The sequence below is a fragment of the Oncorhynchus tshawytscha genome, linkage group LG26 (genome assembly GCF_018296145.1).
Source record: "Oncorhynchus tshawytscha isolate Ot180627B linkage group LG26, Otsh_v2.0, whole genome shotgun sequence".
In the NCBI taxonomy this organism is placed as follows: domain Eukaryota; kingdom Metazoa; phylum Chordata; class Actinopteri; order Salmoniformes; family Salmonidae; genus Oncorhynchus; species Oncorhynchus tshawytscha.
Window position 1 is genome coordinate 8,023,082 of NC_056454.1, and position 22,490 is coordinate 8,045,571.

Consider the following 22,490-nt stretch of genomic DNA (forward strand, 5'->3'; position numbering starts at 1 on the left):
TGTAAAATAGGTCTGCCAAGACATCTGTAAAGTGTGCATGTAACAAATGCATTTAGGTCTCCTCTGAATTAATTCATATACTCATAAAGATCTTTGGTCTGTACTGAAGTGATTTTCTAACTGTTTAGGCTAAGAACCCCTACCCCTATCAACCCATACCAAACCTTGAAACCCTATGGCACTGTGTGCTTAAAGGCCCATGACAGCCAATTTTTTTAATCAACATTACGTAATTTCTGGGTAACAAACCTAACTGTAATGGCTTTCCATTAAAATGGTCAGAAATACATTTTTAGCAAAAAACTATTTCTCAAGCAAGAATGTTGTTAGGACTGTCTGGGAGTGGTCTAAGTGAGGAAGCAAAAACTGTTATTGGCAGAGAGGTTTGGAACTCTTTCTTATTGGTCAATTAACCAATTTACCACATGGTGATGTCACCTTGGAAAGCCGAAACTCCCACCCATGCAAACCTGCTGGTCCTGTGTAGATTGTATTTTCAACCAGAAACTATCAGGAAATAACACAGATCACATTTTTTTCACACTTTTAAAGAGTTTCATTAGCTGAATGTGACAAAGACTGTATTGACTAGGTTGACTTTTTGCAAATTCAACCACCTAGCCACAATGACGCAAAGTTGATAAGTCAGTTGAAATAATGAAGAAACTATGTTGATTCATCCATTTTGGCTTATTGGTGTATAGTTGACTGAAATGACATGACAGGCTTTAGTATGAACGTGTGACTATGTTAGACTAGTACTTTGAACTATGCTGCTGTGCATTGAACTTCAAACATTATCTTGAACGCTTGAATATGGATGAACTGTAAACATCATGTCATGTATAATACTAGGCTCCTTCTCATGAATATTAACAACAGTTGGGGACTATAGTCGTCCTTTTATGAATTTCAATTGTCATACTGTTCCATTTGTGCATCTTCGGCTGTTTGTAGCCCCTGAACTTTTTAGGTGTTAGCTTATTAGTCATCATTCAGTCTTTTCATTCCTTCAGGCCAATTGAAAGGAGATCAGACAAGGACATGATCCTTAGCTAGTGCCAAAGGGTTTGTGGAGGGCAATCAATGGTCAACCCCTCTGATGCTGCCTGCCCATGCAAGGAAGTGTCACTAAGGTGCTTGTTCATTTTTGCCTTCAAGAACACAAATCAATCAACGTCTGCGATCTGTATCGCGCTCTTACCTTTATTAGTTACTCCTGTTTGTGTGACAGGCAAGCTACTTTCATTGTTATTTATTTCTAGAGCTGTTTATCACAATTTGAAACTGACCACCTGAATAAATTAAGTTTAATCATCTTGATGTATGAATAAAATGCACACTAAATGAAGACACCCAATTATCAAAGAAGTTGTCAGTTAACAGCCCACCTGTTTTGAGTCAAGCTTTTCTCTGGATCACTGGAGAGGAGACAATATTTTACGTTGATAAAGAAATCTACTGGATATTATGTCAAAAATCATGTTAGCATGACAAAGACTTTGATGTTTGAATTCAGGATATCTTGTTCTGAGCTGTGTTTGTCTGTGCCAGTACATTGGAGGGATAGTTGAAACATTTCAGAATAAAGCATCAGCGGCTTGGTCAGGTTTTCGATTTCATGACAGCAGGAATAAAACCTTTTTTTCCCCCAATTCTTTCAAAAAGTTCACATAAGATCTGAAACTGCTGTTTTTTTCATTGTATCAAAGCGAGAAGTATGAGAATGAAAAATAAGTAATTACTGTACTTGAACTATTATGTAGGCCAGCATACTATATGATGTGCACAGTTAATTGTATTACATTTTAAATGTATACGTATTCAATACAGCTTGAACAGTAATTCATTAGCAATAGGTTTGCTACCAACAAGTACAATATCAAATCAAATGTATTTATACAGCCCTTCGTACATCAGCTGATATCTCAAAGTACTGTACAATAGCATATATTCACCTCATTTGACACTGACACCAAATCAATGGTTAATGTGCCTGATTTTCCCTAATCTTATTCCACCCGACTCTTCTATGGGTGAAGCCAATTTTCTCTGGTGGAAACAATGGCATCATGTGCTAATTAGCGAGGAATCATAAGCCAGCGTCACAGTTACATGTAATTGTACTGAACTGCCATCCATTTGGTTCTTAGAGGACATTTGTCGAGTGTGGTAGAATGAAATAACCAGAACATCTGTTGCATTACTGCACTGAAATTCTACAAGGCTGCCTGGGTGTCAGCAGCCAGTCACAGCTGGTTAAGACGCCCTCATGCACAACATAATGTAGGTGAGGTAGGACAGGGGCAAGGAGGAAACATACAATCAAATCAGGTTGGAGAGAAAAAATGCATGAAATGTAATGGATAATGTTGTGGATAGTGTTGCACTTTGAGATTGCAGTTCATGTTGTTGAGACATATTCCCAATGTTATTAGAAACACATTCATTCCTAGATTATTAAACTGGTCATGAGGAAGTTTAGATTATTCTTAGGGCATAAATAATTGTTGCAGTATTATTGTATCTCATTTTAATTTGATGCACTACAATAGGCATGTGCTTGTCTTTTGTTGATTCCTCTTCAACCAATTATATAAAAATGTGTCATTCCGTTATCTCTTTCCTTTTGTTGTGTGTAACTCCTGTCATTGCCTGCATCCCCAAGCCCCATCATTGTTCTCCTTGTGTCTCAGGCTCCAGCTGCAAGATGCGAACATTGGACAGCGGCATTGGAACGTTCACCCTCCTTGATTCCTCCTCCTTCCTCCACTTCCTTCCCAAGTCCCCATCGGCCCGGGGTCACTCCCTCAGCCCACCCACTGTGCCCAGTTCCTCTAGTGCAGAGGTGTCGCTCTCCCCATTACCCAGGTAGAGAGTGCCTGCCGGCTCAAAGGACCATCCCTGCAGCCAACCAGAGCTTGTCAACTCCTCGTTATCCGACACCACTGTGACCCGTGTCCAATCAGGTCCTTATCCCACTGTGGCCTTCCTTCAGCCCATCCAATCCTTGTCTGAGCCCCTTGTGACCTGTGCCAGTGTATGTGATACTCAGAGCAGGCTTCCCAGACTAGCCTCAGGTAAAGCCCAGAGATACAGTATCTTGTCCAGAGATACAGTGCCTTCAGAAAGTATTCGTACACCTTGATTTATTCCACATTTTGTAGTGTTACAGCCTGAATTCAAAATTGATAAAAAATATTTTCTCTCACCCATCTACATACATTACCCCATAATGACAATGTTATAATGTGTTTTTAGAAATTGTAGCAAGTTTATTGAAAATGAAATGCAGAAATATCTAATATACATAAGTATTCACACCCCTGAGTCAACTTTGCAGAAGCACCTTTGGCAGCGATTACAGCTGTGAGTCTTTCTGGGTAAGTCTAAGAGCTTTCCACACCTGGATTGTGCAACATTTGCCCATTATTATTTTCAAAATTATTCAAGCTCTCTCAAATTGGTTGTTGATCATTACTAGACAACCATTTTCAGAACTTGCCATAGATTTTCAAGCAGATTTAAGGCAAAACTGTAGCTCAGGAACATTCACTTTCTTCTGGTAAGTAACTCCAGTGTAGATTTGGCCATGTGTTTTAAGTTATTGTCCTGTTGCAAGGTGAATTAATCTCCCAGTGTCTGGTGGAAAGCAGACTGAACCAGGTTTTCATCTAGAATTTTGCCTGTACTTAGCGCCATTTTTTTATCCTGAAAAACTCCCCAGTCCTTAACGATTATAAGCATACCCGTAATGTGATGCAGCCACCACTATGTTTGAACATTTGTTTATTTAGTTTTACCCGGCAAGTCAGTTAAGAACTAATTATTATTTACAATGACGGCCTAGACAGAACACTTTGTATTCAGGACAAAAGTGAATTGCTTTGCCACATTGTTTGCAGTATTACTTTAATGTCTTGTTGCAAACAGGATGCATGTTTTAGAAGATTTTTATTCTGTGCAAGCTTCCTTTTCACTCTGTCAATGAGTTTAGAACTATGGAGTAACTATAATGTTATCCTATCACAGCCATTAAACACGGACTGTTTGAAAGTTACCATTGGCCTCATGGTGAAATCTCTGACCAGTTTCCCTCCTCTCCGGCAACTGATATATGTAGTGACTGGGTGTATTAATACACCATCCAAAGTGTAATTAATAACATAACCATGTACAAAGGGATATTCAATGTGTTTTTTTTTTTTTTTTTTCCCTCCCGTCCACCAAAAGTGCCCTTCTTTGCGAGGAATTGGAAAACATCCCTGGTCTTTGTGTTTGAAATTCAGCGCTTGACTGAGGGATCTTAAAAGATAATTGTATGCGTGGGGTACAGAGATGAGGTAGTCATTCAAAAATCATGTTAAACACTTCTTGTACACAGAGTCCATGCAACTGAGCACATTTTTACTTCTGAACTTATTTAGGCTTGCCCCAACAAAGGGTTTGAATACTTACTCAGCTTTTAATTTGTAAAATTTTAGAAAAGCATAATTCCACTTTGACATTATGGGTGTTGTGTGTACGGCAGTGACAAATTACAAATTTAAACTTTTAATTATGTCAGTCACATAAAATGTGGGGGAAAAATCAAGGGGTGTGAATTCTTTCTGTCTGGTCATGAGCATTAACAGAGGATTCGATTTGGGGCTAATCAAATCTCACTTAGGGGACCCAAAATGCTAGTTTCAATGCAAGGCAGTATCAAGGGATAATATCATGCCACATACAATCACAATAGGTTAATCATTATCTCAATATTGACTGAAGTATTATTGAAGTCTGCCTGGGGACTTCAATGTCTCATCATACCCGTATTATGACTTTTATGGCACTAAACAGTAAAATTGAAATAGGGTCCTATAAATGCAATAACTCGATGTAAATATAGTCCTGGAGGCGACAGGGATCAGGCCCTGTTATTACTACAACTAAAGCCAGCATCAAGGCAGACGATCACCTTTTTAATGAGCAGAGGAGAGGCTTGCCCAGATTAGTATGCAAATGATAGACCCAGTTTAGACTCTGCCAAATAGACACAAAATGATCCTGTCATGAGGGTAGATGTATTTCACAGAAATAAATAATATCGGTGGTAATTTAAATTCATACCTCATTGCAGAGAGGGTGATCAGGTGGCCCAGACTGCTGTATTTTTTGGTTGGCACAATTTCTGAAGTGGGGTGTAATGTCAACTGGAAAAAACAAAACAAAATCACCAATGTTAAGTGATGACCATGCCTTAAGACGGGACACTAGCAAACCTTTTTGATTACCGAACACCAGATTCAGTGAAAGAGGCTCTAGATGTTTTATTCTACAACTGTCTTGCTCTCCTGTTACTGTGTGCAATTCAACAGGACATATTCCTTCAACTTATTTTCTGTATGAGGTTCATTTTGTGTGTAATGACACTCGACAGTGCCATGGCAATAATAATTTTTCGCAACAGCAAGGATTGTTTGTCAGATTTTGTTTGAAACAAAAAGGTTTGTGCTCAAACAAATAGAGGTGCTGCAGAAAAATGTTTAACTACTGGGAATGGATGTAAGGCACAACACTCTTCATATATCAAGTGATTTAATTTAACGTAAAAAACTAACTTAATGTAAAAAATGTACTTTTTATACATGGAGTGTCACAATTTACCAAATTCGTATGCACTGCAGATACTGTTAACCTGAGGTTGTAAGAGCAAGGTAACTTGACACTGCTGTTATAATGCGGTCTTAGAATTTCTTAGAACTTAAAACAGTGCTCTCAGCTACTGCTCTTTTTCCTCTTTTCTCGGCAGTTAGAATAACATGATCGTGAAAGAATGACCAGGACGACTGCTAAGAAGCCATCAGCAGTGAGTTTTTTTTAAATGATTGTTGCTTTTATTGCTAGGTGGAATGTGACCAACAAGATTTAACCATTTCAAATCAAAGACCACCCCTGCTAAGAGCCAACAGAGAGAGCAGTCGATACTCCAGTTTTAGCACTGTTAGAACCGGTTTTATATCCAATTAATTGATTATAGCAATCAAGTAATGCAAAGGAGTTTTCTGAATGAAATAAAAGTCTCTTAAATCCGCTGTAGTTGAGCAACCATAGGCATGCACTTACAGGAGTGGATATGTAAAAGGTTGGGTTCTGTGGAGCCAGTTTAAATACAAAATTACACACAACAAATCAAATGTGGGATAATGAGCTCCGAATCCATTGGCAAACCATGCATAAGGCCTGATGAAGTGCGTGAGTCATGGTTGATAATGTGTCTGCCTATTGCAAACATCACATTTGTTAATGAAAGCAGATGTTAAGTTCCAATGAATAAGCACTATGCTCAAGAGGCCTCATTCGGTATTTTATTAGGAACCTGAAATCTCTCTTCACGTACATTTGTATTATTTTTAAAAATTGCTTAATGCTTAAAATGATTACTATTTATTTTCATGGTTTCCACAAATGGCCCATCCTGTCATGTTCTATAATGAATCAAGGATTTCCAATGTGATGGTCACTACAAGTTTTTTTGTAATCCAGAGATTAATAAGAATTGTCTTGTGAAAAGTATTCACAATGGTTGACATGTCAATCAATCATACAATTTATGTTAATTGTATAAAATGCCCAAGGCATATTTTGTAATCCTTCACAGCATAAGAGAATGTCTTGTATATCCTTTTTTGTTTTGGTGGATATCAAATACAGATGGAATTGATTATTTTTTTCAAGAAAGTTCAAGGAGTCTTATCTATTTTGAAATAGGTGGGGTTGTTAGGTTTGAGAACGCAAACTCTATAACAAACGAGTGGGTCAATTAATATCAATTAATATCAATTAATTTAGTCTGAAAAGTATTATATTGTTTCCTGGTTGCATTCGACCACCACTCTCTTGGTTATTTCTCTTCAATTCCCTTGCCAATTTGGAGCATGGTGAGTCATTTAACAATGTCCTGTGCACTTATAGACTGGGGCCAGCCTGATGTGTCTGTCAGGATTGAGAATATTGACCATCACAATACAACCCCACAGGTCTAAGCTATTTGTCAAGCCTCTAACTATCCTATTTCACTGAATGTCCCCTGGAAGATTGATGAAAGAATGACCATAAATCTACTCTGTGTATTCCAGTGGGTCACTTTAAAAGTCACATGTATTGATTGGAATATCAGCAACAATTAGTATTTTGTTTCTTTTTTATTTTACTTTTATTTATTGAGGAGAACCCATTGAGACCAGAGACAACACATAATGGCGCTGGAGGAGAGGGCTGCCGTTTTACGGGCTCCTAACCAAATGTGTTTTTTTTTTCTTCGCATTGTTTAACTCATTTTGTACATAATGTTGCTGCTACCGTCTCTTATGACTGAAAAGAGTTTCTGAACATCAGAACAGCGATTACTCACCTCAAACTGGACAAAGATGTTTTATTTAAATAGTCCGACGCAAAGGATATACTGCTTTGTCGAGACAAGGCCCAAATCCCAGTCATCAGCGTAAAGAAAAGACAGAAAAAGGGGGAGGAGGGCAGGGTGCCTTTAAGAATTCGCAGACGAGTAGGTAAACCACCACTAACCTCTGTATTATTGGCCAACATGCAATCATCAGAAAACAACCTGGATGATCTACTATTAAGACTATCCTACCAACGGGACATTAAAAACTGTAATATCTTTTGTTTCACCGAGACTTGGCTGAACGACGACACAGATAATATAGAGTTGGCTGGCTTTCTGTGTTTCAGCAGGACAGAGCAGTTACTTCTGTTAAGACGAAGGGTGGAGGTGTGCATTTGTCAATAACTGCTGGTGTGCAATATCTAATATTAAAGAAGTCTCGAGGTATTGCTCACCCGAGGTAGAATACCTCATGATAAGCTGTAGACCACACTATCTACCAAGAGAGTTTTCATCTATATTACTCATAACAGTCTATTTACCACCACAAACCGATGCTGGCAATAAGACTGCACTCAACGAGCTGTATAAAGCCATAAGCAAACAAAAAATGCTCATCCAGAAGCGGCACTCCTAGTGACCGGGGACTTAATGCAGGCAAACTTAAATCCGTTTTACCTCATTTCTACCAGCATGTCACATGTGTAACCAGAGGAGAAAAAAAACCTCTACACCACCTTTACTCCACACACACAGACGCATACAATGCGCTCCCTCGCCCTCCATTTGGCAAATCTGACAATAACTCTATCCTCCTGATTCCTGATTCTTCACTGACATTTTCAACCGCTCCCTGTCCGAGTCTCTAATACATACATGTTTCAAATAGACCACGCATAGCCCCTGTGCCCAAAAAAGCGAAGGTAACCTGCCTAAATGATTACTGGCTCGTAGCACTCACGTTGGTAGCCATGACTTGCTTTGAAAGGCTGGTCATGGGTCACATCAACACCATCATGTCAGAAACCCTAGACCCACTCCAAATCGTATACCGCCCCAACAGATCCACAGATGACAATCTCAATCGCACTCCACACTGCCCTTTCCCACCTTGAAAAAAGGAACACCTATGTGAGAATGCTGCTCATTGACTACAGCTCAGCATTCAACACCATACTGCCCACAAAGCTCATCACTAAGTTAAGGACCCTGGGACTAAATACCTCCCTCTACAACTGGATCCTGGACTTCCTGATGGGCTGACCCCAGGTGGTAAGGATAGGCAACAACACATCTGCCACAGAGATCACTCAACCCTGGGGACACTCAGGGGAGCGTGCTTAGTCCTCTCCTGTACTCCCTGTTCACCCCCGACTGTGTGGCCAAGCACGACTCCAACACCATCATTGAGTTTTCTGATGACAAGTGGTAGGCCTGATCACCAACAACGATGAGACAGCCTATATGGAGAAGGTCAGAGACCTGGCAGTGTGGTGCCAGGACAACAACATATCTCTCAATGTGAGCAAGACAAAGGAGCTGATCGTGGACTATAGGAAAAGGAGGGCCGAACAGGTCCCATTAATATCGACAGGACTGAAGTGGAGCTGGTCAAAAGTTCCTTGGTGTCCACATTACCAACAAACTATCATGGTCCAAACACACCAAGACAGTTGTGAATAGGGCACGAAAACACCTTTTCCCCCTCAGGAGACTGAAAAGATGTTGCATGGGTCCCCAGATCCTCAAAATGTTCTACAGCTGCACCATCGAGAGCATCCTGACCGGTTGCATCGCTGCCTGGTATGGCAACTGCTTGGCATCTGACTGTAAGGCGCAACAGAGGGTAGTGCAATCGGCCCAGTACTTCACTGGGGCCAAACTTCCTGACATCCAGGACCTATATAGGTGGTGTCAGAGGAAGTCCCCAAAAAATGTCAAAGACTCCAGTCACCAAAGTCATAGACCGTTCTCTCTGCTACCGCACAGCAAGCGGTACCGGAGTGCCAAGTCTAGGACCAAAAGGCTCCTTAACAGCTTCTACCCTCAAGCCATAAGACTGCTGAACAACTAATCAAATGGCCACAAGACTATTTTCTTTGAACACCCCTTTTATTATTCTATAGTAAAATTGTTAAATTACAAGCCTAGTTGGTTTAGCCACAGAAAACGAGAGCAACCTTCCCGCTAGCCGTGATTGGCTGAGATAATGAGTGGCCTGGACATGCCGAGAGATGAGTTTGGATTGGTCTGCCTTATAGCACTTGTGTCGAACACAGCTTCTTTTTTTTTTTTAAATGTATCTTAAATGGAAACTTTTGACTGGTACTATATACAGTGCTGTGAAAAAGTATTTGCCCCCTTCCTGATTTCTTATTTTTTTGCACATTTGTCACACTTAAATGTTTCAGATCAAACTAATTTAAATAGTACACAAAGATAACAAGTAAACTCAGCAACCATCACTCCTGTGTTCCAATGGCACGTTGTGTTATTATTATTGTTTTTTTTTAAATCAGCCATTTCCAGCTACAAAAGTTGTTAACAACACAATGTCTACACTTTATTTCTGATGAATTGGATGTTATTTTAAATGGACAAAAAATGTGCTTTTCTGATTGAGCAATAAAAGCCCCACTTTTTTCCATAGGAAACTTCCTTTCTGAATGTAAAAGTAATCCTCAAAGTAATCAGTTTTCAAAAGTATCTAATCTGATTACAATATTTTAGCTGTTTTAACGTAGAGGATTACATGTAATCTGTTACTCCTCAACCCTGATGGTGGACGGCATCTAAAGGTTTAAGAGTAGTGTCTGCTGCATTCTTATAAATGGTGTCACCATAGTCAAGAAATGTCAGGTAAGTTGACTGTACAATCTTCCTCCTGCTGTTTAGGGAGAGGCATTATTTTTCTATGAAAGAAGCCTACTTTCAATCTCAGCTTCTTAATTAGCTCATCCATATGTTTTATAAACACCTTGTCCCCCTCCCGGTCTTGACTCAAAGGGAGAAAAGAAAATCTCCACTTCGGAGAAATTAGTAGACGTGCCACCACTGCAACGACCAGATGCTCTTGGACTATGAGAGAAAGAGCAGCTGGAGTAGCAGTGTTCTCTGGGGTGATCCATGTCTTCCTCAGGGCCAAAACATCAAGGGACAGAAGGGTAGCATAGGCTGAGATGAACTCACTGTTCTTGAAAGCAGTGTTGTGTCTTTGCTATGCCAGATTAAGTGATATAACATGCTATTCTACAAAATAATTTCTCCGTAATTAATATCACCTAATCATGTAAATGTAATTAACTAGAGAGTCGGGCACCACAAAATAATATTTATAGAGCAGTTATCTTCCGAATAAACTCTTAAAGACCTAGCATTATTTTACATCAATAGCAGTCAATATCAATTCAGTCTCATCTGAAAGTTGTAAATCCTTTTATCTGCACGAACCCTGGCTAACAAGTTGAATCAGCAATACAAAATTGGGTTTAATTATTTATTTACTAAATACCTAACTAATTACACATACACACAATTAATAATAACTTTATTACAAATTATGTGTTACGGTTTTCTTCCGTCGAAAGAGAGTTGGACCAAAATGCAGCGTGGTAAGTTACATGTTTAATAACAAAGAAAAAACGAACAAAACAAAAACAACAAACGGAACGTGAAAACCTATAAAGCCTATCTGGTGAATACAAAACACTGAGACAGGAACAATCACCCACGAAACACTCAAAGAATATGGCTGCCTAAATATGGTTCCCAATCAGAGACAACGAGAATCACCTGCCTCTGATTGAGAACCGCCTCAGGCAACCATAGACTTTGCTAGAACACCCCACTAAGCCACAATCCCAAAACCTACGAAAACCCCCCATACATAAACACAACACAAAATAAACCCATGTCACACCCTGGCCTGACCAAATAAATATAGAAAACACAAAATACTAAGACCAGGGCGTGATATTATGTCATAAAGGAAAACGTCCCTAGCGGGCAGAACAGATATGACAGCTTGTTACACAAAGGAAAAGGGTGAGTGAAAGAGCGGGAGACTGAGGAACAAAGGGAAAAAGCTGTGCTATCGTAAATACAGTATCTTATGCATTCTAAATTACCGCCCATTTGGAAAAGGAAAATGCAATACATATTTACTCTGAGCTGCTCTTCAGTAGGTTGGTGGTAGATGGAAGACAGTGTTGCCAAACCAAGTCCTTTGAAGAATGTCTCTGGTGGTCAATTGGAAAAGTTGTAGTAACGTTGTTGTGTGATAGACGGGATACTCTGTCTGTACCTTCCTAACCTGCGTTTGCAGCTGCGGTTGCTAACTCAACGGCTAGGAGGTATCACTTCTGTAGTGAATAAGAGTTCAAAGTTCATACCATTCGCAACCAAAGCTCACTCTGATGTTGGCTTCATTCTGTAGTTATTATCTGAACCATTCTGACATAGGACCGCCATCCTCATATCATCGGAACAGGAAGTTATGTTGTCATCAAGGGCTTATATAGGAAGGGAGAGGAGGGTGTGTTTGAAAGTTTTATAGCCCTTGTCCATTCACAGCGGAGGGCCACTGATTGAGCAACCCTATCTTATGAAAACCCAAATGTCACATTTTAGAAGCTAAAATCACAGTTCATCCCATCACGAATAATTTCATATTCAAACATTTAAATTGAACAACAATTCCATGTGAATCCGATAACTCTGATGTGTAGACTTTCCACTGTAGAGTTTATGTCATCTTATCATTGATGAAAATGGAACGGAACTGAAATCATATTCATTAAGTACCACCGCATATGTTCAATTGTTCGGATTACCAGAATATAGTTCATTTCCTCCCACATTCTGACGTTCCCAGAATCTTTATGTTAACCAAGGGTTTTGCAAATGTAACCTCAGAAGGGTAGAGGGGAGACTGAAGAACTAACAATAATTGCTAATTGCCTAGCAGAGGTGGAGAGCACACCTCCCTGTACTAATTGCTGATTGCCTAGGAGAGGTGAAACCACTCACCCCCCAATACAGACACTGGTTACCAAAAAAAAAGTCACAAAATGCCCTGCCCCTTGATCCTGGTTGATGTGTCAACAACTATCTGCAAATTATGAGCAGTCAGCCGTTTACACACCAAGTAGACCACTGGGAAAATAGGCAGCACTTAAAGTACATGGCACTAGCTAGCAAATAGTTGGAACTCTACCACAACAGATAAAAAATATTATACTTCTCACTAGTTCCTACACCTCCTCCCTCCTTAATCCTCCACCCCTCCCTCTCTGCAGACAACTTTGTCAACCACTTTGAAAAAAAGGTTGACCACGTCTGCTGCTCATTCATTCAGCCTATTGAGTGCACTGGTCTCACTCACACAGAACTACCCTACACCTTGACCTCTTTCTCCCCTCTCTCTCCAGATGACATCCTGCAACTAGTGAGGCCTGGCCGCCCGACAACCTGCCCACTCGACCCCATCCCCTCCTCCCTTCTCCAGACCATCTCTGGAGACCTTCTCCCATTCCTCACTTCCCTCATCAACTCATTCCTGACCACTGGCCACGTCCCCTCTGACTTCAAAATGTCCCGAGTTGCTCCCCTCCTCAAGAAACCAACATTAGACATATCTGCCGTCAAAAATGATAGATCTGTATTCCTTCCAAAACACTTGAGCGTGCTGTCTCTAATCAACTTTTTCGTTATCACTCTCAGAACGATCCTCTTGACCCTAACCAGTCTTAACCAGGCTTCAGGATGGGTCACTCAACCGAGACAGCTCTTCTCTCCTCTCTTCTCTCTCTCTCCCCTCTGTTTTCATCCTCCTAGATCTATCCACTGCATTTGACATCGTGAACCATCAGATCCTCCTCTCTACCCTCTAAAGGCTGGGTGTCTCAGGCTATACACACTCTTGGATTGCATCCTACCTGGCAGGCTGCTCCTACCAGGTGACGTTCATGCTCTACAACATCTGTAGAGTATGACCCTACCTCACACAGGAAGCAGCAGAGGTCCTAATTCAGGCACTTATCCTCACCCTTCTGGACTACTGTTGGCTAGGCTCCCCGCTTGTGCCATAAAACCCTTGCAACTTATCCAGAACGCAACAGCTCGCCTGGTTTTCAGCCTTCCCCATGTTCTCTAATGCCACTCTGCTCCTTGACACTCCACTGGCTTCCAGTTGAAGCTTGCATCCACTTGAAGACCATGGTGCTTACCTACGGAACAGCATACATTCAGGCTATGCTCAAACCCTACACCTCCAACCGAGCACTCTGTTCTGCCACCCCACTCAGCCCAGTCCAAGCTCTTTTCTGTCCTGGCACCCCAATGGTAGAACCAGCTTCCCCCTGAAGCTAGGACAGCAGAGTCCCTGCCCATCTGGAACCCCACCTCTTCAAACAGTATCTTAAATAATCCTCCTCCTTACCTCGAAAAAAACACCAACACTTGCACTAGACCACCCCATCACTAGCTCTGACTACTGACAGCTAAGGAAAAATGTACTTTCTATGCCTGTGATATGTGGTTGTCCCACCTAGCTATCTTAAAATGAATGCACTAACTGTAAATTGCTCTGGATAAGAGTGTCTGCTAAATGACTCAAATGTAAAATGATTGAAAGAGAAGTTGGGGAAACACGTGTACAACATTTGACACCAATACTCCAAACTGAGAGAATTAAAAGATAATCTGCGGAAAGAGGATATCATCATGCATATTGGACTTTGCAGAGACTACCTGTGTAAACACACCAGTGAAATCCAGGCAATTCACTTAGGTGATTCTCACAAGTAGGTGACCCTCCACACCTGTGTTGGATTTACCACAAATGTGACCCAATTCAGGAAACTAGGGGTATGTCGCAATTCACGACGTCACAGGAGAGCCGTTTGAATGTAAAAAAATGCGTTTTTATCAAAATGCGTTTTTTGGCAGAAATGCCTTCTCGAACATGTGAACCTTAATATCAAACTTGTATGCCATCTGTAAAGACAAAATATAATTTAAATATATATAATATATCTAAATTACAAGCCTAGTTGGTTTAGCCACAGGAAACGAGAGTAACCTTCCCAATGGCCATGATTGGCTGAGATTGGCTGAGATAATGAGTGGTCTGGCTGAGATAATGAGTGGTCTGGACATGCCGAGAGATGGATTTGGATTGGTCTGCCTTATAGCACGCGTGTCAAACACAGCTTCCTTTTTTTAAATGTATCACGTAGTAAAACTGCATAAACCTAATGTCAAGTTAAAGTTAACGTTAGCTGGCTGGCTGGCACGTTATGCGTATGCTCTCCATTTTCTGGAGGACTGAGTTTTGAAATCAGTGGAATTCGAGTATGATAAGGAGATGGATGACTAAGGAGATGGAGAAAACACCAGTCTGGATTACATCTTCAAACTATGGGCAACCATGCATGGCATCAGACATGAGACGCGTCCAACCATGATGTAAGATAGTCTAGCTAGTAAAATGTTCAGATATTACACATTTCTAATTTTGACAGAAAGTGGTAGCTAGCTAGCTACATGTCTTAACAAAAGACTCCACTATGCAAGTATCCAATCCAATAGAATGTCATTGCAACTGTTGATAAGGCATACTAGCTGGTAAATTCGCTCTGGCTATCTACTCTGATTTCAGACCATAGTCTAGCTAGCTACATGTTCAGATATTACGCGTTTCTAATTTTGAGTATTTTCATGCCAAGTTAATGTACTGTTAGCTAGCTAGCTAATGTTAGCTGGCTAGCTCGCTAACTAACGTTACGTCATGCGTTGGGATTCATTGTTTACCTAGCTAGCTATCTAGCTACATTGTTTAAAACAAAAGACTCTCAATTTAGTGTGCCAGAGCGCAGAATAACAGATACATTTTTGAACGCTCAACACCTGTTGAATAAGTCTGGTGTCAGTAAATGTCAACAAAGCGTAATTCAATTGTTGCCAGCAGCACAGTTACAGTCACCAACGCTCTGGATAACATGAAAACAGCCTAACCAGCTCTGCTAGGGTGGTCAGAGTGGGGTGGTCAGAGTGGGGTGTTCTCTCATTATGTGTCTGGAAGTAGCTAGCCAATGTTAGCCAGTTAGCTTGGGTGCTTGACTGTCATTGTAAGGTCCAGTGTGTGCTCTAAACAGGGAACACACTGCATTTACGAACGGACAATCTGACAGCACAGTTACAGTCACCAATGCTCTGGATAACAGACAGTAACAGCCTAACCAGCTCAGCAAGGGCGAGTAATGTTCAGTGAGCTGTTCGCTCTCTCTCTTAAAATGTCTGGTAATAGCTGGGAAGTTAGTACAGAACTCATGGATCAACCCTTAAAGAGATGGGTGGGGCTAAAGCTTAAGAGGGTGTGAACAATGCTGAATGGGTGTATAGACAAAGAAGGGCTCTCCAATAGTTGTACCAAAACATTGAAAGATGGTTTTCTCAAAAGTGAGTTTACAAGTTGATCAACTTTCAAAGCAGAATTACTTTCCCATTGTTTCCTCAAAGACAGTGTATGATATACCATTTTGTAGCTCTGAGTCTCTACTTTTATCCAATGTAAAAAACAGAAATGTTGCTACATAAGAACGAATCCAGGTGGTGAGTCACAAATTATACAGTTTCACTTTGCTCACTGAGCTCTTTTATGCAGATGACCCCGATTGCTATCTGGGTCCATCTCTCAAAAACACTGTCCTACGTCCTTGAGCTCTGCCCATCGGCTACTTTTGGAATCAAACTTTGTTAAACATTTAATTAATATAAGACAATGGTTGTTGTTCAAAATGTACTGTAAAATCATACTTTTTTATTTTACATGTAATTTCCACCACACCCATATTTTTAGGTACATTTGTATATTATGTATAATTTACATTTGATTTGTTTTAGATATGGAAATCATATGGTTGGCTGGAAATATCTTATTTTTCACGATAAATAAATGTTTTCAGCTGTCACAAAGGCAAGTTTATACATTTATGGGTCATACTGAATTATTAATATTAGGAAAACCTTAAAAATCCCTAAAAATAACATTCAATACAAGTTCATGTACAAATGTATAAGACATTTTATAAATTAATTGTATGATATTTTTAATTTTCAACAATAATGGATGTTTAATGACGTGATGGAAATAAAATTAGTCTATGGCTGTCTGACAAAAATGACAAAAATATATACATTCCTGAATAGTACGATCGCAGTCATTATCAGACAAATCTAAAGCAATTATAATACTGGTAAAATGGTTTCAATAAGTTTTAATTTCTGAGTGGTTGCAGGGCCAAAGTAGCCAAAGTTGCAGAATCACCCACACACTGTTTTAGACTATTACAGAACTGCTCATATGAACAGTTTCTGCCTTATGTCTTGTTGTTTTAATAGCAGCAGAATACTTTAAAAAAATTCTTTATAAACCCTTCACTGTACCGTAGTTTGGTGAAAGGTTAGATATTCAATGGCCCGACGACTGATATGTGTTATGTTCTTGGCACCTTTATCTGTCAGAAAACTTTTGTGTGCATGAAATTGAAGTTGACATGAAGTGTGGCTTCTGTATCGTATTTCTGTATAGGTAGCTTTTTTTCTAAGACGAATTCAGGAAGTGTGTGTGTGACATGTTTTTTTCTCATCACTCCAGGCAAATTTCAAACCTCTGTTCCGGTAGCCCTGAAAGTATCTTTGCAATGTTCTGGTCCCAAGGTCAAAATAGAATATTATCAAGTTTTTATTTTTTACAATTCCATAGTTATTGTCTTCCTATTCAAATACGGCTTTTATTGAAGCATATTGTAATTAGCAAAGTCATAGTGGTTTGCTACCTGTATTTAGCAGGGGTTGGAACCAAAATTATTTTCCAATCTTTTCGTTATGAACAGAACCATTCTTTTTTTTCATTCCGTTCTACTATTCCAAGGTGTAAAATAAAGTTCTAAACTGGTTCGAACCCAAAGAAAGTACCGTTTTTTTTCGTTCCTTTTTAAACCTCTAATTTATTTTATTAGCTCTACATTAAATTACTTCACCAGTCAGTACAGGTAGAGCAGCTTGCTATGCAGGGGGCAACTTATAGTTTTTTTTAGCCTAGGCAGTGAACTGAATTTTTGTTTTGTAACAGTCACTTTCACTTTCGTTCCCAGTTTTCGTTTCTGTATATCAAAAAATGACGTTCTTTTACAGTTTTCGGTTCTGTTCCCTGAACCGGTTCCAACCCCTGGTATTGAGGCAGGAAGTCCTTTGTGGAGCCTTAACAATAAGTTTAGTACTTTGGTGTGTAGATTAGCTAAGTGTATAATGGTTTTCTCATTAGGGTGTATCATTAGTGGGCTCTTCACAGTATTAATAGTAATGTAGGATTGGTGATGATTAGGAACTAGGGATTTTGCTGGTCACGTCACATGCAAGGGAAAACTTTGGGCCCTATATACAGCTGTATTTAAAAAAAATTAACAATCTTTATTTCAGTCCTCTAGGTCCCCACTTTCACCCAATGATTGGCATGATGATTAGCATTATTGGTATGTATTTAACAGCCAAAGGCAAGACCTTATCCATCTGTGCCCCTACAAAATCTCCTATTGAAACCAACTAAATAGTCCAGCAAAGAGACATAGTTCCTAAAATGTTATTGATAAACACTTCAGCATGTTTCACCTTTCCTCAAATCCCCCCCCCCCAAAAGTCTGCCCTGTAGGTTTTGTTTAATGCAGTAATAATGCACTTAATTAAGGTTTAAAACTCCTTTGCCATTTGAATAACTACCGTCGGGGGGGGTTCCATTTTCAAATATGCAGCTTTCAGTGAATTCATTATATGAGCAAAAATGACTTAATTTTATGGCTTTGACCCGATGTTAACATTCCAACACGTTGGCAGCTGCAGAGCGACAGGTCTCAAACACTTTGCTGAGCTCATAATCGTTCAATTGCAAGTCATTCATGCCATTTGCAATGAAAATCCACTATTGTCCATATGGCTGAAACACTAAGATTTGATGTACTTTGATGTACTACGAAAGTTGACCCAGTTTTACCTTCTGCCCAACAGCAGTGGGTGAGCAAAATTTGCTGTTTTTCATACTGAAACAATGGAATTGGCATTTGTTGTGTAACACAGATGTTGATTTTCCCCACTGTATCATCTAATCCTCTTTTCCTCTTCCATTTCAGACTAAATGATCAAACAAAATGTGCAGCATCGTGGGGAGAGGGATAAAGAGGGCAATCAGCAGCCATGTAACCTGAAGGAGAGAGTCATGATTATAATGGCCCATGAGTCAGGCAAAAGCTACCATTCCTACCTATACCATCCTGGCTCCACCATGGCTCATCGAAAAGCAACACGGTGTCAGTGAACTATGGGTGCTCGCTGAAAACCTGTGATAATGGATCAACCTCTGAATCATGTCTTTATTCTGTGTGTTTTGAATTTCAGAATAAAACTGCCAATTACAATGTTTTAGGGTAACATATGAAGGCTACTAGAAGCCTGAAAGCTGCCCATTTCTGTCTGATGGGTTTCTATCCACAGTACGTACCTGAAGTGTAAAGATCAGCATGCCATTGATTTAAAGTCAAGGGAAATAGTCATGGTCTGCTGTAGTTGACACACATTAGCCTCCTCAGTAGCTTTACCAGTTAGCTCACACGTAGCTACGGTACTGTAGCTGACTAATTGCTCCTTATTTTGTCAACTTACATGTAGATGGATGGCTTGGGAAGAAGGTCCCCATGATCTTCTCTCTTTCAGGGTTTTTATTAAAGGGATAGTTCACCCAAATTACAAACTCACATACCTTGTAAGCAGTCATTGACCAAGGTAAGACAGCAATCCATGCTTTGGTTTTACTTACAGTGTAAGGAAAGCAACATGTAATTTGTGTGAACTATCCCTTTAACAGTTTGCAACACAATACAGACTGACTAGCTCCAGTACAAATAATTAGCTAGGTTCTGTGCTGGGCAATATGTACTGTCAACTGACGCTTCAGTTCACAACAAACAACTTCAAGGCTCTCTGATTTGGATAATAAGCCACCAATCATAGAAGTACAGTGTAGGCGGGATCTCTACTTATAACTGTACATCAGTAGATGTATACATTCAGCCTCAAACCGTATGAACAAGTAAATATAAAAGCAGGTTAACTTTGTATTTATCAAGCACTTTTTATTACGTGTTACACATTCCTGAACTTGTGTATAGTCATATAGGCCTCAGATCTCAGTTATACATAAGCTCAACATGAATATTGCTATGCAGCTTGCTCAGGGAAATGCAATTACTAATTTAGGAAATATTTATTAATATATGGCTATATTGAAGTTATAAGCAGGTGTTCAATTCAACACGTGTGTAATGTACACTAAAAGAAAATCTAGTTTCACCTAATTATTATCAAGTTTTTATTTATTCATTTTACCTTTATTTAACTAGGCAAGTCAGTTAAGAACAAATTCTTATTTTCAATGACAACCTAGGAACAGTGGGTTGACTGCCTGTTCAGGGGCAGAATGACAGATTTGTACCTTGTCAGCTCGGGGGTTTGAACTTGCAACCTTCCAGTTACTAGTCCAAAGCTCTAACCACTAGACTACCCTGCTCCTCAGCTTTTTTTGGTTTACTTCACTTTTCAGTCAGTGAACGTAACATTTTTAGTTTGCCCAAACTTGCGAAAACATATGTACATTCTTTTGTCAATGTTTGTCAATCAACATTTTTTCTCAATTTGTCTCATATGTTCATTCAATTAGCAATTATTATTTTGGCATCTTACTGAAAAAAAAGGCTGTGGAAGTACACACACACACACACACTGTGCTTTTAACATACAATGTTTTCAACTTACTGTACTTACTGTAATTATTAGGACAGTGAAGTATTGTTTCTTCTGGCTCTATACTTCAGAAGTTTGCATTTAAAATCAAACACTGACTAGGGTTAAAGTTCAGACAGTCAGCTTTAATTTGACAGTATTTTCTATCCATATCAGATAAACCATTTAGAAATTACAGCACTTTTTGTACATAGTCCCCCCATTTTAGGAGAGCAAAAGTATTGCGACAAACTCACTTATGTGTATTAAAGTAGTGAAAAAGTTAAGTATTTGGTTCCATATTCATAGCATGCAATGACTATATCAAGCTTGTAACCCCTCAAATTTGTTGGATGCACTTGCTGTTTCTTTTGGTTGTGTTTCAGATTATTATGTGTCACTTGTAAATAATAATAGAAAATGTTTCTAAACACTTCTACATGAATGTGGATGCTACCATGATTACAGATAATCCTGAATGTATCGTGAATAATGATAATTGACAAAGTTACATATGCACAAATATCATACCCCCACAAAAATTATAACCTCTCCTTATTGTAATGTTCTGTTAATAGTACACAAGAAAAACTATTTTATTAATAATACTGATTAAGGAATAACATCAAAACAGAGTAATATGCCCTACCAACATTTGACAACTATACAGAAAACCTACAATTGCTTAAATAATTAAATCAAATTAATGATGAGAGAATTAGTCAGATTAAATGATAACTGACACAAACATGGTGGCATAGCAGGAATATCGGAATGCCATGTTGAATAATAGTTCATGTATAAATGAACATGCACTATGTAAGCATGTGCAGTGCATTCAGAAAAAATTCAGACCCCTTGACTTTTTCCACATTTTGTTACAGCCTTATTCTAAAATGCATAAAAATATATCCCCTCATCAATCTACACACAATAACCCATAATGACAAAGCAAAAACATGTTTTAGGAATTTTTCTTATTTGTATTTTTATTAAATATATATTTTTTTTAACCTTTATTTAACTAGGCAAGTCAGTTAAGAACAAATTCTTAAGCAAAATTATTACAAACAAAAATGTGAACTTGAACTTGAAGCGCCGTTGGCAGCGATTACAGCCTTGAGTCTTCTTGGGAATGACGCTGCAAGCTTGGCACACCTGTATTTGGGGAGTTTCTCCCATTCTTCTCTGCAGATCCTCTCATGCTCTGTCAGGTTGGATGGGCAGTGTCGCTGCACAGACATTTTCAGGTCTCTCCAGAAATGTTTGATCGGATTTAAGTCCGGGCTCTGGCTGGGCCACTCAAGGACATTCCCATCTCTACAGATGAACTCTGGAGCTCTGTCAGAGTAACCATCGGGTTCTTGGTCACCTCCCCGACCAAGGCCCTTCTCCCCCGATTGCTCAGTTTGGCCGGGCGGCCAGCTCTAGGAAGAGTCTTGGTGGTTCCAAACTTCTTCCATTTTAAGAATGATGGAGGCCACTGTGTTCTTTGGGGACCTTCAATGCTGCAGAATTATTTTGGTACCATTCCCCAGATCTGTGCCTCGACACAATCCTGTCTCAGAGCTCTACTGGAAAATGTCTTTGACCTCATGACTTGGTTTTGTTCTGACATGCAATGTCAATTGTGGGACCGTATATAGACAGGTGTGGCCTTCCCAAATTATGTCCAATCAATTGGACTCCAAGTTGTAGAAACATCTCAAGGCTGCATCTGAGGTCAATTTCGAGTCTCATAGCAAAGTGTCTGAATACTTATGTAAATAAGGTATTTGCAAACATTCTAAAAACCTGTTTTCGCTTTGTCATTATGGGGTATTGTGTGTAGATTTCCGAATGCATTGTACGTCAATGTGTCAAATATGTAAGTTGAAAATATGTTAAAGGTACTGTGTGTGTGTGTGTGTGTGTGTGTGTGTGTGCGTGCGTATGTGTGTGTGTGTAACTAGTTCCACCGCCTTTTTTTAGGTAAGATGCCAAAATAATAATTTCTAGTTGAATGAACTTATGAGACAAATTGAACGTAGTGTACATTTAACAGTTGACATATAACAATATAAAAATACAACAGAAATACTATTAGTCTTTTATGGACTACATCTGATACTTTTTTAGGACTCGGTGCAGTCAAAAATGATATCGTGTTTTATATATATTAATAACACACTCTAAGGTTGGAATAATACTGTGAAATTGTGAAAAGTATGATAATGCTCATTTAGCGTAAGAGCTGTTTGAAAAGACTCCTTGTAATTTCAGCCTGTTTTGG

General features: G+C 39.4%; 1 protein-coding gene across 5 annotated transcripts in view; it reads left to right on the plus strand.

Annotated features, from left to right (window-relative positions):
• The window catches only part of LOC112225102 (nck-associated protein 5), a 95,757-nt gene extending 75,897 nt beyond the window's left edge, over positions 1–19,860 (plus strand). For 2 of the 5 annotated variants that reach the window (XM_024388742.2, XM_042306809.1), the window contains one exon: positions 2,697–3,214. In XM_024388742.2, the coding sequence (XP_024244510.1) occupies positions 2,697–2,875 (179 nt within the window). In that variant the 3' untranslated portion in view covers positions 2,876–3,214. Of the gene's footprint in view, positions 1–2,696; positions 3,215–5,794; positions 5,852–18,573 lie in introns of those variants that run through there. The other 3 variants (XM_042306807.1, XM_042306808.1, XM_042306810.1) reach the window with 3 other exon arrangements.
• Positions 19,861–22,490: the final 2,630 nt, after the last annotated feature.